This window comes from Athene cunicularia, assembly GCF_003259725.1.
Source record: "Athene cunicularia isolate RWA chromosome 6 unlocalized genomic scaffold, athCun1 chr6_part1, whole genome shotgun sequence".
Taxonomy (NCBI): domain Eukaryota; kingdom Metazoa; phylum Chordata; class Aves; order Strigiformes; family Strigidae; genus Athene; species Athene cunicularia.
Genome location: NW_020799105.1, coordinates 17,811,979 through 17,827,949, shown reverse-complemented (window position 1 = coordinate 17,827,949; position 15,971 = coordinate 17,811,979). Strand labels below are relative to the sequence as shown.

Here is a 15,971-nt window from a genome sequence, read left to right as displayed (position 1 = left end):
AAACATTTTCAGGGCTTTGAAAGGATGGAATTAACAAGGCAGGAGAACATGAGTCTCAAAAAGCAGGATAAACAATAAAGATTTCTTGCCTTTACAGGAAGCTGAAAGGAGAATTGTCTGGAAATGTGCACAGTGTTGATGGACATCCTGCTAACAGTAAAAATGGGAGTCTCTGCAAACCTGAGGAAATAAAAATTCATGACCCAAATTAAGAAATATGAACTTGACAGGTGCTTCCTGTGTATGCGGAGATGAGGGAGGTAGAAGTGGGTTTCTCAAGGAAAGGATAATGACGATTCAGAGAACAGGTAATTTGTTGCTCTCCAAGGCAGCTCAGCACGGGGGGATCCTGCCCGGCTAATCAAGCCGTACCGCCCGCTGCGGGTAATGGGTGCCGCTTCTGCAAAGAGGTTATTATGTAAGCGAGTTGCGGTTTGGAAGGCTGAAATTGCTTTTCTCAGATTGCTGCAACTTCCCTCATTGACAGGAGACGCTCAAGTGGATCATTCCATCTCACTGCTTTCTAGGAGAACAAATACAAGTAATTCAGGGACTGTTAATTAGATGGGAGGCTGAGGATGTAAACCTGTTTAGTTCATCACCTCACCAACACAGGCTGGTTTCTCCTTCAAACATTCGATGTTTCAATGTTTCACTTCACTTCTAGAAGTGTGAGGTTACAGGCTGCTTCCACTTCTGGTCTAGCAGCATTTATGGGCGGGAAGTTTTCACTGACACTGAGTATCAGTTCTCTTCAATGACACTACTTCATTCTTAATTCCATTTTGATAAATTAGGCTCCATAATTCCTTCAGTCTTGGTGCTTAAGGCTTTCAAATTTCTTTACTGGGAAGTAACATTCCTCTAACCCTAAACCATAATTTAACTATGCTAAACTTAAGTTACCTGTGTTGCCCTACTCTTAAATCAGTTTATTATCTTTTGCCATTTTCTGCAGAACTTCCTGCAGTCTTGTTATATATGTTATTACTCAGCACAGTGACTTACATTTTCAGCTGCTTCATCTCAACTAACTGGAAATGGGATACTATACACCTTGAAACATATAATGCAAATGTGTCATATTTGCCATCCTCAGTGCGTATTTCTGAAACAGGTTTATACTTACCTACCTGGGGCTTGCTGTAGAGGATAACCTTCCTCTTTCCAGCAGTTGTTATTTCAGAGTTCAGTTCAGTTTAGAATATAATGAGGTTCACCTTTTCTGAAAATCAAGGTGATTAAGAATACATTTTTCTTCATGTTCCTACACTGTAATGGGTTCCTTCCTTTCATGTGTTTCCATATTTTTCAGTACATAACATGTTTCACCGGAGGAAGGAGACACCACACAAATGCCTACTGAGTTATGGTGCTGTAGAGCAGAAAGGCAAAGCCAGGAAGATATATCTACTTCATCAAAGTTCCAAGACACTGACAAAGTTGTCAGTTCCACAGCACTATTCTAGCAGATTTTATACCACCAGCAGCATTTATTATTGTAATAACCAGCAGGAATTCAATGAAAAACAGTTCAGAATATATATACCATCCTAGCAAGGGCAATTTAAATAGCCTGGTGAGATACTGCGTTCCAAGATGCATCATTTTATCCTCACAGATCTGACTCCAAAGGCAATGCCAGCAACTGGTCCAAACTTGTAAAATTTAACTTTTCACACTTTCTTTCTTTTTTGGCATTCCCAAGAATCTTACGATACCTGAAAACTTTAATCCACCATATGCTTCCCTTGATTCCTAAATTGCTCTTCAGTTTTCTTTCTCATCCTTCAAAGGGAACCTCAGATGATGAAGGATACGCCAGGAACATATGGATTTAGGCCAAAAGGGCTCGTACAAATTGTGACAGATTCACTTCTCTGAGCATTAATCCACTTTAATCCAATTGGATCATGTACCAAACTAACAAAATCCTTAAGACTTTGACAGCACCAGTTCTAGTAATATTTAAAGGTTAACAAATTCAGTAGATTCTGTGCTACTTCTGTCTCCATTGAGAACTTCAACCTAGAATCTGTAAAATGCCTTAATGAATATGAAGTAGAGGCCACACACTGAAAATACTCTAAATTTTTTCCAATAGGATGTAGAGCCCCCAAAATCTTGAATCAGAATGCAAGTGCTATAAGATTATCATGCTTCAATAATCCAGTCACTTCAAGGATATTAAAGTAAGAGAAAAATGCAAGAAGATACAAAATGTGCAATTTTGATACAACTTCCTCACTGCTTGAGGAAGCAGAGTGTCCCTAAATCTCTAAATGCCTCATGCAGGCACAGCAAATAAATGATCTGGGGTGGGAGATGACAATCTCTGAGACCCAGGAGGATGAGGGAAAGATGCTGAGAGCTATAAAAAAAGCTGTCAAGTGTATCATCTTGCTGTAGCGCTCTTCTTGTTAGAGATGCAAGAGCACTTGCAGCTGTTAAATACTGAGAAGGAGGAACGGCTTAACATCCAAGTGTAGCCCTCCGAGGGGAACTTACAGAGCAATGAGATTTTTTAAAAGCTGATGAAATCTTGAAGGACACCAAAACTAGATGAGATACTAAGAAAAAATCCCCAACAAATGCAATTTTAAATATATATAAAAACTATCTTTAAAAGCTTTCTTCAGAGCCCCTGAAGGAAAAAATGCTTCTAACTCACGTACATGACATTTGTACCCAATTCAATAAACTAATGTTGTGACTGACGCATTCGGCACTCAAATGCAATAGAAAACCAAGGTCTTGACCAGCTGCAGTCTTGGAAGATATTAGTGCTCTCGGGAAGAGCAGACGTTAATCTGTGTTCAGGATGACTCCATCCTGGCTGTTTCCCTCAGCTTCCAGTTTTCATGGGCAAAAGTATGCTGATTCACTTCGAGCCCTGCACAGTACAGTACAGGAAACAGATTTATCCCAGAAGATGCTGCAGTGACAGACTCAAAATAAATGAAAGGACTTAAAAATGCAATAATGAAAGGACTTCAAGATCAAAGGCATGATGTAAAATGTTAAAACATCTTCTGTCTCAAGGTCATCCATACCAAACCTATTAGGGATTCAGTAATAATAGAAGCAGTTGCTTCAATGAAATTAATTTATTTTGAGAATATCCCTTTTAATCCTCCATGCATTTTTTAGCACAAAAAGTTGGAATTTATCACAACCTCCTTCATAAAACTTAGTATTGTATGTCTGGTAATGTAGCTGTTTCAACAATTCCTCACTGGAAATCCCACACTTGTGAAACCTTGGCAACACTGCCAGTAAGTGACCTACACAAAAGTTTAATAGAAAAATTTTACTGAATATCCTCTGTTTAATGTAAACAAGGCAGGAGGCAAAACAAGGAGTATATATTTTATATAGTTACACTATTTTACAGGGCACAGGAAGTGTTGAGGATCACGGTTTGAAAACCCTGTATGATACGCAATATCAGACTAGGATTTTCCACGTAGCTCCAAGTCTACTACATAATCCTTCAATTTTACTGAGCAATTTGGTTTAGTATTTCTTTTAGCAAGACAAATAGCAATAATAAAATGTCATCTGTGAAATTACGCAGCAGGTCATGTTAGAAATTACCACGCATTTACAAAGCCATTCCATGATTACTTGTGCCCTGTAAAATAAAGTGTGACAATCTTTACACTAGTCATAGTGTAAGAAAGCTCAGGATTCTGGTCCTTTTTTTTTTATATATATATATATATATATGTATATATATACATAGGTGGTGTACAACCAGACTCAAGCTGTGTATCAAGTCACAGCTTTTATATTGCACAGACAAATACAGAGTAAGAATATTACACAGACAGGATCTGAATAACCAGGAATATTACAGTCATATGAGAAACTAAGGACAAACTTGTTCTACCAGACCTAGCGCATGGCTTATTACAAAATTTTCTACATTGGAGTCTAAATCAAATACATACTGTAAGTGGAAAAAAACGTAAAAAATGTGCCTATTTACACACATGTGCATCAAGATTAAAATGTGGTTTGGATCTGCTTTTTGAAATAAAAAATTAGTATTACCTCTCAAGTATTTCGATCTAATACTAGTGGCCGTACTTCTTAAGGTGATAAGCATTTGCATTTCCCACTGACATCTGGAGGATCTGCACATGCTGTGAACTTCAGGCCATTTATTTTTTCAGGTGTCCATCTCTGGGTAATAAATAACCACATACAAACACACACACAGAGAAACAAAATGGGCACCTCAATGACATGCATAGATCAGAAAGGTGAAAACATGGACCTGAACTAACTTCTAACCCCTTTTTTTTTAAAAAAAAAAGTGCATGAAAAGTATCACCACAAAAATAATTAAATGAGTTCCATCTCTTAAGGAAGATTAAATCACTTATAAAAAATAAAGGTCATTGTCATCATGTATGGTAATTAAGGGTTTGTAGGCAGCACTCACAAAAGCTCTGTAGGCTAAAGCAACTTTAAGGATTGCTTCACTTCCATCAGGATGGATCCATGTGATAAACTTATCGACTAAGTAACATTTAGTTTGCAAGAACATCACCAATGTTGCTGGAGACCAAACAATTACATCTCGAATTTAAGAGTGCTTATAGTTATATCTACCTATTTTTCTCATGGACAAGTTTGAAGGAATTGGTTTACAGCTTGGCAGACTGTTTTGCATTAAAATGCCACAGAGGTTGCAGAAGTCCTTCCAGAAGATGACTGATACCATTCCTTAATGAGCTCAGGTATCAGTGAAAGGAACAACAACAAAAGAGGTGTTAATGCTTTCATTTGAGATCAGGCATCTCTTGAATGGCTTTATAAATTGTTATATTACTTGGAATGCTCTTTCAAGTTTTGTTTAATATTTCTCTCACTTTCATTTATAGTAGTAGTATCACTTCCAGTTTCCAGTGAAATTGGAACATTAGAAGTATTCTGGAACATACACTTTAAAAAAATAAATAATGAAAATAGAAAATCTAAGGAAAAAGTAATTAAGCTCAAGCAAAACCAATAAAGATCCAAATTCAGTAAAGCATCAGCATTTGTACTCAACAGCTTAACTTTGTTTATGTAAAATATTGTGATTTAGAAACAAAATTCTTGAAATTAAGTTTAACTGCTTTACTGAATTGGCACCTTATTTATAACAAATGTATTAGACACCACTCTGCACAGACATTTACAAGTTCTAAACTATGCGTCAGGTACATTACATTAATGAAGCTTCTAATATGGACTGACTGCAATACATATCACTAAAAATTATTTGCTACACTATGTTTCTAAAGAAAAAAAATGAAAAAAAAAGTAATTTTTTTAAACTTCATCCTACTATGCTACTCTGACCTGAAAACACTTTGGGGCTAAATTCAGGAAAAAAAAAAAAAAAGTCAGGAAATAAAACATGATTTTGTTTGTCACATAAATGCAACACTTTGCACAAAAGCCTCCCAGTATAGGGAGCCACTGAAGAACTTCTACATGCCAAAATGCTTCCCCAGTTCCAGAACTGCTCTCTCCAGCTGACCCTCTACTGGAAGCTTTTACAGCAGGACCCTCTTCACTGTTGTGACAAGAATAAATTCAGCCCATTAACTGTGACACTGTTCTAATTAACCTGCTAACTTAAAAGGCCTCTCACCAGCCAAGTTCCATGAATATTAAAAAAAACAAGACCTCAAAGGCACGGATTCAGAGCAGAATCTGATTCTAGGTACAGTCATGTAAATCCAGAAAAATTCGTCACTGAGTAAATTAGTCCATCTGAAATGGGCATTAGCTGTGCAAATAGGATAGTAGGAAAGACAAAGAAATGCAATGTAAACACAAGGAGCTAAACTCTACCTTGCATGCCTATGCTGTCATGTTCACAGGAGGGGACAGAGACACCACACACGTGCAGAGAGCAGGGCAGGTCTCGCACCCAAGTCACTCCGTGTGACTTGAGGTTTAAAGCTCGGCCCCTTGAACCTGCCAGCGTGAGCAGCAGTGAGCAGCAGGACCTGACTGACTGCAGGCTGCCTTCGAGCTGGAGAAACAGGAGCAAAGCCTGCTCAAGTCCAAGTGGCCCTCCACTTGCAGTGCAAATGCCTGCCCTGGCTGATACTGAAAACGATTCACTGAGAGACATTTCTGCATCCCAGCACTATGAAAAGCAGGCACAAATTTTGGTCCTATATATGGTATCAACGCTTTAACTGAACTGGCATCAGTCAATCTTTTGCTGGGCACTATTGCTATGGTTAGATAAGCAATAAAAATATTTCTAAAAATGACAGAATGTTTATGCTGCCAACTTTCAAGGCACAGAATATTCTTAAACCAAATCAGGCTGAATACCAATTTTAAAGAAATTAAAAATACTATTTCAGCAACAACTACTAACGACCTATAATTAACTTCTCTGCAAATGTGACATAAGTCAAGCAACAAGAGTTCACATGCAAAAACGTAAAGCAAATCTAGTTACACAGATGACTTGAAGAGCAGTCATTTGGAATGACAGAGACAAACATGCTAGAAACACGTACACTTCAGATATATTTGTTACGGTTGTGATGCTGAATTGGGATTAATTCCATTAGTACTTATTTTATACTGATATATCTCTTGGAGTAACCCATCAGGGAATCAAGCTCACAATTGTCTTTAAGATTCACCAAACCAAAAATGATCCCTCATTAATACATCTGACTGTATATGGATTGGTGGATTTTTTGAACCTGTTCATTTTTAATAATACACGTTGCAACTATAATTGTGATTTCCTTTCATATATCCAACTGAAAAGAATTAAGACATAAAAATGTTATAAAATTAATTTGCTTTTTAAAAGTAATATGGTCACAAAAAGCGAATTGGTGCATGTGAGCCCCAGAACATACAAAGACCCAACTCTCTAAATGTTGTCATTATAATGAATAACCAAGGTCTGATGCCTGTGGTTTTTCATGCAGCTTTTGCAGCTCTTCACACAGTGGCTAGAAATGCTATGCATTGGTTTCTCCCAGAATGCCTTCAATCATATTCTAAGGTCCATTTGAATCCCTCTCTCTTGCAGCGTCAACATCTGGTGAAAATAACTTCTCTGCCAATTCTGCCAAATGTCAACTGACACTTTGCCAGGAGGCACCACATCTTCTCATCTGGGTGCTGTCCATAGTTTTTTGACCAAAACAAGCTAGGTGGTTTTACAGCCTGGCTACTCATCAAGGCTGCTTATGGTGTAGATGAGGCATGATACTTCACAAATGCAATTGCTGCCAGCTCTTTGCAGAATTCTTCCAGCACAATCACGCCCTCTAGTAACGTCATGTGGTCAATGCTGAGAAAGAAAAAAAAAAAAAAAAAAGCAAATAATCAGGACTGGCACACACTAGAAACAGCCAGAGGTCTTGGAGAACGTGCAATGTATTTACTCACATGGGCCCTTCTGGCTCCAAACCCAGCAGGCGTTTTCTGACCAGAAGAAGTTTGGGAGTGAAGTCTGGGATGCGCTGGATTCTAACCATGAGGTCCCCAACGACCTGTAACACACAATGCCATCAACACACAAAATAACACCTTTGCAGAGCGCCTGGCAGCAAGCTTAAACCACAGCCTTCAGTGCCCAGGACGCAGACCCACTCCAGCATCCCCACAGGCTCACAAAACAACATGCAGAGTACCCCCACTGCCCCAAAAAAGGGACAGTGAGCGCAGAAAGCGATGTAAAAGGACAGGAACTCTTGAGCCTTACTAGCTGTTGCCACAAATGGTATCACTTATTTTAATTATGACAATGATTATTTTGTCTTAGTAAATGCTGATGCAGGCAACTGACCAATAAATTCCTGAGTCTAGGGAAAGCACAAAGGGAGAGAGAGAAGATTATATTTTGAAATGGGGAGGGCTGCTGGGAAAAAGGGAGCTAATCCTTCCATTAGTACTGGGCAAGCATCATTAATAGGCTCCCGACCAGCTTAATAACAGCTGGTGCGTGGGGTAGGCAAGGGGTCTCTGACTGAGAAGACTGCAGGGTGACAGGCACCCAGCCAGCACTTCTAGGATGCAGGTCTGGCAGGAGGAGATGGAATCAGAGAGAGAGAGGAGGGACTTCCAGTAAATCGAGGACTTCATTGCCAAGAAAAGCCTTCATCAGGAAAAAAAAAAGGATGAGCAGAGATACCCATCCAGGCACAAGGTATTCAGGAGAGTCCTTTGCTTGTGTGTCAGTTAAAGCCATCTCTTTCCACCCAGGTGCAAACCTGTATCTGGCCTGTTCTTACAGCACTACCTGGTCCAGTTTAAAGCAACATCATTGCCAGAGGGGATGTTTTGATCTACACAATGAAACTAAGCAAACAAACAAGTTTGAAGACATGCAGACACAGAAATACATTTTTCAATGTTTTTGGTAGAAAATCCAAAATCTTGACTCAAATCAAGAGTGTAAGTATCTACTTTCAGTGAGAAGCCATTTGCCAACTTAAACTAGCCAGCAACTACTACTAGTAACTACAAAGTTACTATCACTGTTGTATAGCCATATGTAAAAATTAAATATTAACTGTGTTTACTCACCCTGACAATAACAGAGAAGAGAGACCTGCAGCCAGAAGCTAGGTTTACATAAGGATCCAAAAGGTATTCATGTATATGAGGATGGGGAAACAAGGACAGTTTGGACAACACTGACGTAACTTGTAAATTTACATCATAGGGCTGCAAAAAAATGAAAACACAGTGCTTAGTTATTTTCAGGCTGGCTTCTTTCCATCCATCCAGTGTTTATTTAACTACTAGAAATTTATATAGGGTTATGAATAAATAAAGATAAAAAGTTAGATGAGAAGACAGGCCCAAACCCTCTGCTTTCCACAGCAGAAGTGATGCAAATACGACAGGCAGGTATTAGATGTTATTATCTGTATAATCGCTACAGTCACTTGAAGCTTTTGCACACTTGTTTATTGTAGGATTAGTCCTCTTTCTGTAAAATATTTCTTCAGCTCAGTAGCTAAACAAATAGCATAGTATCAGCCTATATTAAACATCTGCTTGCTTCTCCTGGATAACTGTAAAGTGTACAAGCTCAGGAACTTTAGAGAGGCAAATCCATGTTTATGGCTAATAAAGGTTTTCTTGGAAATATGGCTAATAAAGGCCTTTTTTCTTGGAAAGAACCATTGCAGAAGGCCTGGTCATCTTGTGGCAGCATGCTATGGGAGGCGAGACAGTCCTGGGCTGGGTAAGCAGCATGAAATTCTGCACTTCTCTACCTCCTTTCCCCAAATCTACCAAATGGAAGAGGCAATACTGTCAGATGCTGGAAGATGCTAATCAGTTATAAAGAAAAAAATGGTACCTAACTTTCTAGGAAAAAAATAGTACCTAGCTTAAAGGATTTTACCATTCCAGTAAGAAACTCATTTCCATAAAAGCAAGTATCTTCAGCATAGCTTCTTTATGTTTGAAGTACATTTTTTTTCCATCTTTGATTTTGCCATCACAGTGAAAACAAGTTGACATTTTAATTCAGCCCAAAATTTGCAAACCAGTGGAATTTCCTTCCGTCTACTCAGTGGTGGAACAGACTACATTGACAAGAAATGGACAGATATTCCCTTGGTATACCCTTATGCCAGTCTGATGATGTTACCAACATCCAGATGGTTTAACTTAACCTTGTTGATTTTACCTGAATTGGATTACAGGGCCCTGTAAAGCTGCTTCATTCAAGCTCTTTGACTGCATATTGGCAGCAATGTCCTCACTGGCATAATCATATCCAGAAGAGGATGATTTTATGGCCTCAAATTATCATCTTTGTGCTTTCAAGTTAGCATCCCACTGAAGAATCAGAGAACAGATTCTTCCCTTTCCCAGACTGTAAGATTTGGAAGATTCAGCTTCAGATTAAGACAGATATATTTAGATATGTCTACATGTCTAAGCTCGCATTAGCCTACTCAGCAGTGATCTGACACTTGATACGCTTGCCTACACACAAACATCTCATGCTATCTCAGATGCTCAAGAGTATCTGCTGGTCTCTTGACGGTTCCGCAGAGAATGGATCCTGCAAGACCTGTGTTGTAACCACAAGCTTGTGGGAATAACTTCAGCATCACAAATATGGCACCAGATACTGCAGTTCAGGCAACTGAGTCAAGCTTTCAGTCAATACAGTCAAGGAAGCTGAGATGGTGATTCACTTCGCACTAAAAGAGACACCTACTTGCTTTTCAGTCTAACAGCTCCAGAGACTATTCAGGCTGTTCTGATAAAATTTTCACTGACTAGATGTGGAGACCTAACTAATATTTAGATACCTTATTCCTGAATTCATTACCACACACTGTTGCATTGCAAAGGAGTTGTCTTATAGATCTTTTTAAGTGAAAGCACATATTTCTCCCAGTCAGTGGCAGTTACTTCTGTACTTGACATTCCAGCAAGAGATTTATCTCAATCTTCTAACAAATTAAGCTTTCAGACCCTGGACCAGAGATGTTATGGTTAAAAGAGATCACTACATTTTGAGTTATTGTGGAAAAGTTACTCTGCAGAGAGAGACGCAAATTCCTTCCATAAATCCATTCCACTGCCTACATAGCTGAACTGTAGGAGAAGGTCTTTAGAGCTGTCTGAGTCAGTCAATTCATTAGGAAGCTTTGAAGCCATGAGCATTATCTGGTGTTCACAAGAAGAGAAGGAAACAAAGCAGTAACACGTGCTGCATTGTTCAGACAGATTGCTGTTGCGATTTGAACTAATTGAGAGCATTAAGGAAAGCTGCTTCTTCACACAGAGCTTTTATTTCTGTCCATATGTCAGCAGACTCAGTAAGACACCCTTATATCAGATAACATCCTAAAAAATTTATAACTGAAAAGTTTCAAACCAGCAAAATCTGCAGTTCAGGAAATTCTTACGAAATTCTTAGCAAAAAGTCAGTTCCATAGAAATGTATAATATTAACAGGAGGGAGGGGGTACTGTCTAGCAGATGAGGTACTGGATTTGAACAGCCTTGAAATAAGTTACTTCACTTGTGTGCCTCAGCTATCTTCTGTCAGAAACTAGGTTAATGATACCTACCACCTCTGCAAAGTTTTCTGTATCCACTGATAAACACAAGAACTACCTATAGCACTGTGACAAAGCAAAAAAGACATTGAACATGATCTGTAAGAAGTACTTTGTCCCCACTAAGGGCTTTCACTCTGTCTGGACATTAGCACCCTTTATGTCAAGTTTGTCATTAATAGGAGCCAGGTTTTGTGGGTTTAGATTTTGGTTTGGTTTGGTTTTCTATAAGATTTATGTGTTTCACTGTGAACATCCCTAGGAATTTCAGTTTGGTTTCTAGGACAGGGTTTTGGTACAATACAGTAAGAATTTACCCCTATTGTCTGACTCAGGAAGTTAATTTTAATTCTTCTGGAGTCAAGAACGATTTTTGACACAACAGATCATATCACCTTGCTAGACTAACCCAAGTATGTGTCATGCTGACAGGTAGTATATCAAAATGGGCAATGCGCTTCCATGCCAGATGCTACTTTTGTTGTAATCGTACGTATCTGACACTCAGGTGTTTCTTGGGGGATGTAACTTGGATTCCTTACTTTTTGTAATTTATGTGTCACTGCTCAACGTCTTCATGAGGCTTGTTTTTCCTAAGAACTGATGATACCCAGTTTTCGCCATGATTCTAATCTGTAACCATTTCAGCTAGTGAAATGTGCAGAACATGTTTACTAGAAGCAAAACCCTGAGAATACACAGTGTAGCAATGGAAGTATTTGGCTTTCTTTTCTGACTTCTGAATTATAAAAGTTGTTACTGTCTAACATTCTTCTCCCCTGAACACTCACAGAGCTGACCTAGAGACTACTACTGGCTTCCTGACGTGTTTCCTGTGTATTTATGTGTTCAGATGGCTTTTGTCCTGCTTATGACCAGGAAACCTGTCACTACCATAGCTTATTATTAGATAGCTCCACATGCAAAACAGAAAAGAATTGTACAAACTTCTGAAACTGGTATTACTGTATCTGTAGCAACTCCAGCTGGTATTACAGGGAGGGTAATCTACACTTTCAGGGCTCATTTTCACTGTCAAGAAAAGTTATCTTCTTGATCTAAAGCAGTAACATTGACTTGACTAACTTAAAAGTCCAGAGTTTAGAGAAGGCAAAGTAACATTATGCTTTCACGCAGGTCAACCTCCTTTTCACCTCCCTGAGCCTTCACTTTGCTTCTACCCAGAAAGACTAAGTCATGCAGGCTGGCTAAACACAGAAAGAGACATCAGGAAAATTCACTTTCTTTCAATTCCTTTGTATTAATCTGGGTCTTGACATGTCACATATCCTTTTCAAGGAGTCAGTTAGATCATATCTCATTTGTTTGCCCTTGGCAGCTATACTTTTATTATTTGGAGATAATGAAACAGGAAAAAAGACTTCTTTACATTGCAGATGGAAAAGGATAACTTCTAGAAACTTTCCATGTACTGGTAAGTTTTTTTCTAGCTGAAAAAATGGAGGAAATGTTAGTAGTGATACATTAAGTTATTTTCATTTTATACAGTGACATAAACTGCTTCCAGAACACAACTTCGGATTGAAGTTCACTGAAATATGGCAAAAAGCAGTGGTACAATATTTTATTTACTGAAAAAGTATATGTTTTCTAAGTGTAAATGCTAGAAAATGAAAACAGAATCAGTTATGCTACGATACTATCTTACCTTCTTTTACTTAAAGAATATTCTTGTCTTATCAATTTAAATATATTTCTGGTCTAGAAAACATTTGTTACATAAAAAAGAGGGTAACAAAGATAAGCAAGTTTTTGTTCTCTACTTTTGTTGCTGATCACTGTAACATCCTGCAATCTACAGAGACCTGCACCAAGGACATGGGACATAACACAATAATATGATGCTATATTAGACATCTGAGCACTGGGAATCCATAGGACCTTGGAGATAGGCCCTTTAGTAGTGATAAAGTATCATAGAAATTGAATTAATAACCTGCTTTTCCTCACCTGATCAAGAATTCTTCCCATTCTTTCAAACAGGACTTTCAAGAAATGTCCCTCAAAAAATGATGCTTCTAAATTGCACTTTTCCAAAGATCTGGGAAATCCAGGCCACTCCCACCGTAAGCAGATGACACAATAATCCCGGAACTAGAAAAAAGTAGTTGAGAAAACAGATTCAAACCTCCTCAGAAACCATTTCTTTCCTTTTAATTGTCCATGCACCTTAAAACCATAATCTGTAGCTGCAAAAAAAATCTCAGCCCCCCAAAAAGAGTCATTCTAAAATAAACATGATTGTTTTCTATGCAGGCACCTCATTTTCTTCTTGACAGTCATGCTATTAGGGTAGTTTCAAAACCACAATGAGTGGAGAACAGGGCTCCTAAAACAGCTGGAGCCAAAACACAAAGCAAAGCCAATAATACACATCCCGATCAAGGTTCTTCTAAAGCAGGAATTGCATTCATATACATTCTTGTCAGTATGTTACTACACTTTCACTGTATTACATGTAGCTTATCTTCCTATCCAATCCATATTGCTCCCTAGTTCCCAGTACAGGAGAGGCATGTGTGTATGCAGGAGATACAAATGAAATAAGTACTTCAGGTCTCCTTCCTCCCTTTGTTTCCTATCACCCGTAACATCTTTCTCAACCTCTGCCTCTGATTTTCTGTGGGCTGCCTGATGTCTCACTTTCAAGGAATTATACCTTGAACGGAGCACAGGTTATAGCAGTGAAAATAAGGAACACAGGAATAAACAGTAGCAAAAGAGAGACAAAACAGGCTCAGAAATTCTTCAGTGCATGCAGCTTACCTACTTGTACAGGCTTCCAGGAATAGAAATATGGAAGCAGAAGAGCTATTTGGATGTAATAACAGCAATAGGCAGGGCTATTCTTAGGGGGGAAATATTTTAAGAGTAGCCATATCACTGTCAGGAAGTGACAGAAACCAATTCTGTTCTCTAATAACTCCCAGAACACTCTTTGTCCCAAGGCATAGAAGAAAGACAAAGATGATATGTGTTTTCTGGCATATAAAGAACAGAACATAGGGGAATTTTACATCAAGCTTTGTTTCCGCATTCTCTGTTTTCTATTCCCTTTCTTTTCAGAAGACACTACAGATAAAACAATACTATAAATACAGAAATCCAAGCTTCCCATCTTAAACTGTTGATATCATTAATTCAGAGGTTATGGAATTTTTGAAGTACCTACTAAATACAGTGCTCTCAGTTACTCTGTATAAATTTTTCTATTCTAGAAGATGGCACACGGCTTCAATAAGACAGCTGAAAATAAACAGTGATTGTCCTCTGACCAAGGAAACTTTAATTATGTTTGTAAAAACAACCGCCCCATTTATTTCAAAACAGTAAATCATAAAGCTTTCCCTACCTACCAAAACTCCCAACTTCAAACCTGAATGTCTTAGGCTGCGCATTCCCTGTGATGAGCCTTTATTTTTAAAGTCCCAGATTGCATAACTCCTATGCAGCATTTTAATTTCCCTTTAGTCCTTTCAAACAGCTTGGCAGGCAATTCTCCAAGAGAATGCAGATAAATGCAAAAGCAAATTAAGAATCTATCTGCAGTTCAGATCTTCTCTCAGTGTGTTTGTTATATGAATGTTAATGCATTTAATGTCATCCATTATTCCCACTAGTATAATACAACATGGATTCCCTGTCAAAAGATCTCCAAAGGTGAGTTTTCATTAGAAAATAAAAAATTAATTTTCCCATCTTCTATTACTAAAAGATGCATTTAGTAGGATTATTTATAGAACCAGTTGTACATTTTCATAAGCACTTCAAATTCTCAAGGACTAAGGAAGACTTTGCTGACTTACTTGTCTGTGCGCATCTCTGAGGTAAGTATCATAACCTGTACCCTCCACGTGGTACGACGACTTAGCTTCATCAGGTACAAGACAGAGAAAACTAAAGAGAAAAAAAGTACATTAATGAGTATGTGTAATCCACAGAGCACCAGATCAATACTTTCTCATCATCTGTAGCACTGTGCACAGTACTGAATTGTATGGTCAATTAATTCACAGATTCTACCATAACTTTATGTGAAGAACAGAAAATACAATATCTATTTAAACACGTCTGTTCTAACTACTATTCATAACAGCAAGAAATATACTTCAGAACTTTTGTATCTAGCACTACAGGTGAAAACCTCAGTGGAAGCACTCTCTGAGAATTAGCAGACCAAATGGAGATGAAAAGGAATATTCATAACCAGGTCAAGTATTTGCTAAAGGTCAGACTCCATCTTCCTAAAGCATATGGAAAATTTACTGGGGAATGAATGAGCCAAAAGAGAAGAAGAACTACAGTTAAAACTCTTAACCTACTGCATAGTCAGTTTTATTTACCATAGCTTGTTGTGGTAAAAAAATTAACATCTAAGAATATAGAGGAGTATTTGCATATCAATGTCCTAGTTACAAATGTCACTGCCTTTGCCTGGGTATATTGTGTAAATACTATATATCCTTATTACTTCACCAGTACCTGACCTGAGAAACACCAGGAAATTCTAAATCTTATTAGAGAGAAGCTGACTATAAAAACTAAACGTAAAACCCTAAAATTTCTGGACAGCAAAATATAACTCAGTCTTCTGATCCTGTTTCTAAATTTTAGCTTTCCCCACACTCCAAGGACTACTGGAGGCTCCTGTAAGATTTCTATGCAGAAATACGTAATAGCTGATTTTTCGTACGGAGCTTATCTTATCTGGAAAAATAAAAGTTTGCAAAACACTACAAATCCTGAAAACGTTTCTGTGCACTGAAGGGGATTACACAAGGTTAATTTAGGAGAGTGTTCTCTCAGTCTTTGCTCCAAACCATGTCCACCGTAAACTATATATAGCAGTTCGGGGGGAAAGAGGGCAAGAGG

General features: G+C 38.2%; 1 protein-coding gene across 2 annotated transcripts in view; it reads right to left on the bottom strand.

Moving 5' to 3' along the window:
• Positions 1-3,092: 3,092 nt before the first annotated feature.
• Positions 3,093-15,971, bottom strand: part of FAM160B1 (family with sequence similarity 160 member B1) — a 28,125-nt gene continuing 15,246 nt past the window's right edge. For both annotated transcript variants that reach the window (XM_026851257.1, XM_026851258.1), the window contains 5 exons: positions 14,906-14,996; positions 13,050-13,193; positions 8,572-8,712; positions 7,432-7,535; positions 3,093-7,333 (listed from right to left, as the gene is read on the bottom strand). In XM_026851257.1, coding sequence (XP_026707058.1) covers positions 7,228-7,333; positions 7,432-7,535; positions 8,572-8,712; positions 13,050-13,193; positions 14,906-14,996 — 586 coding nt within the window. In that variant the 3' untranslated portion in view covers positions 3,093-7,227. The remainder of the gene's footprint in view (positions 7,334-7,431; positions 7,536-8,571; positions 8,713-13,049; positions 13,194-14,905; positions 14,997-15,971) is intronic.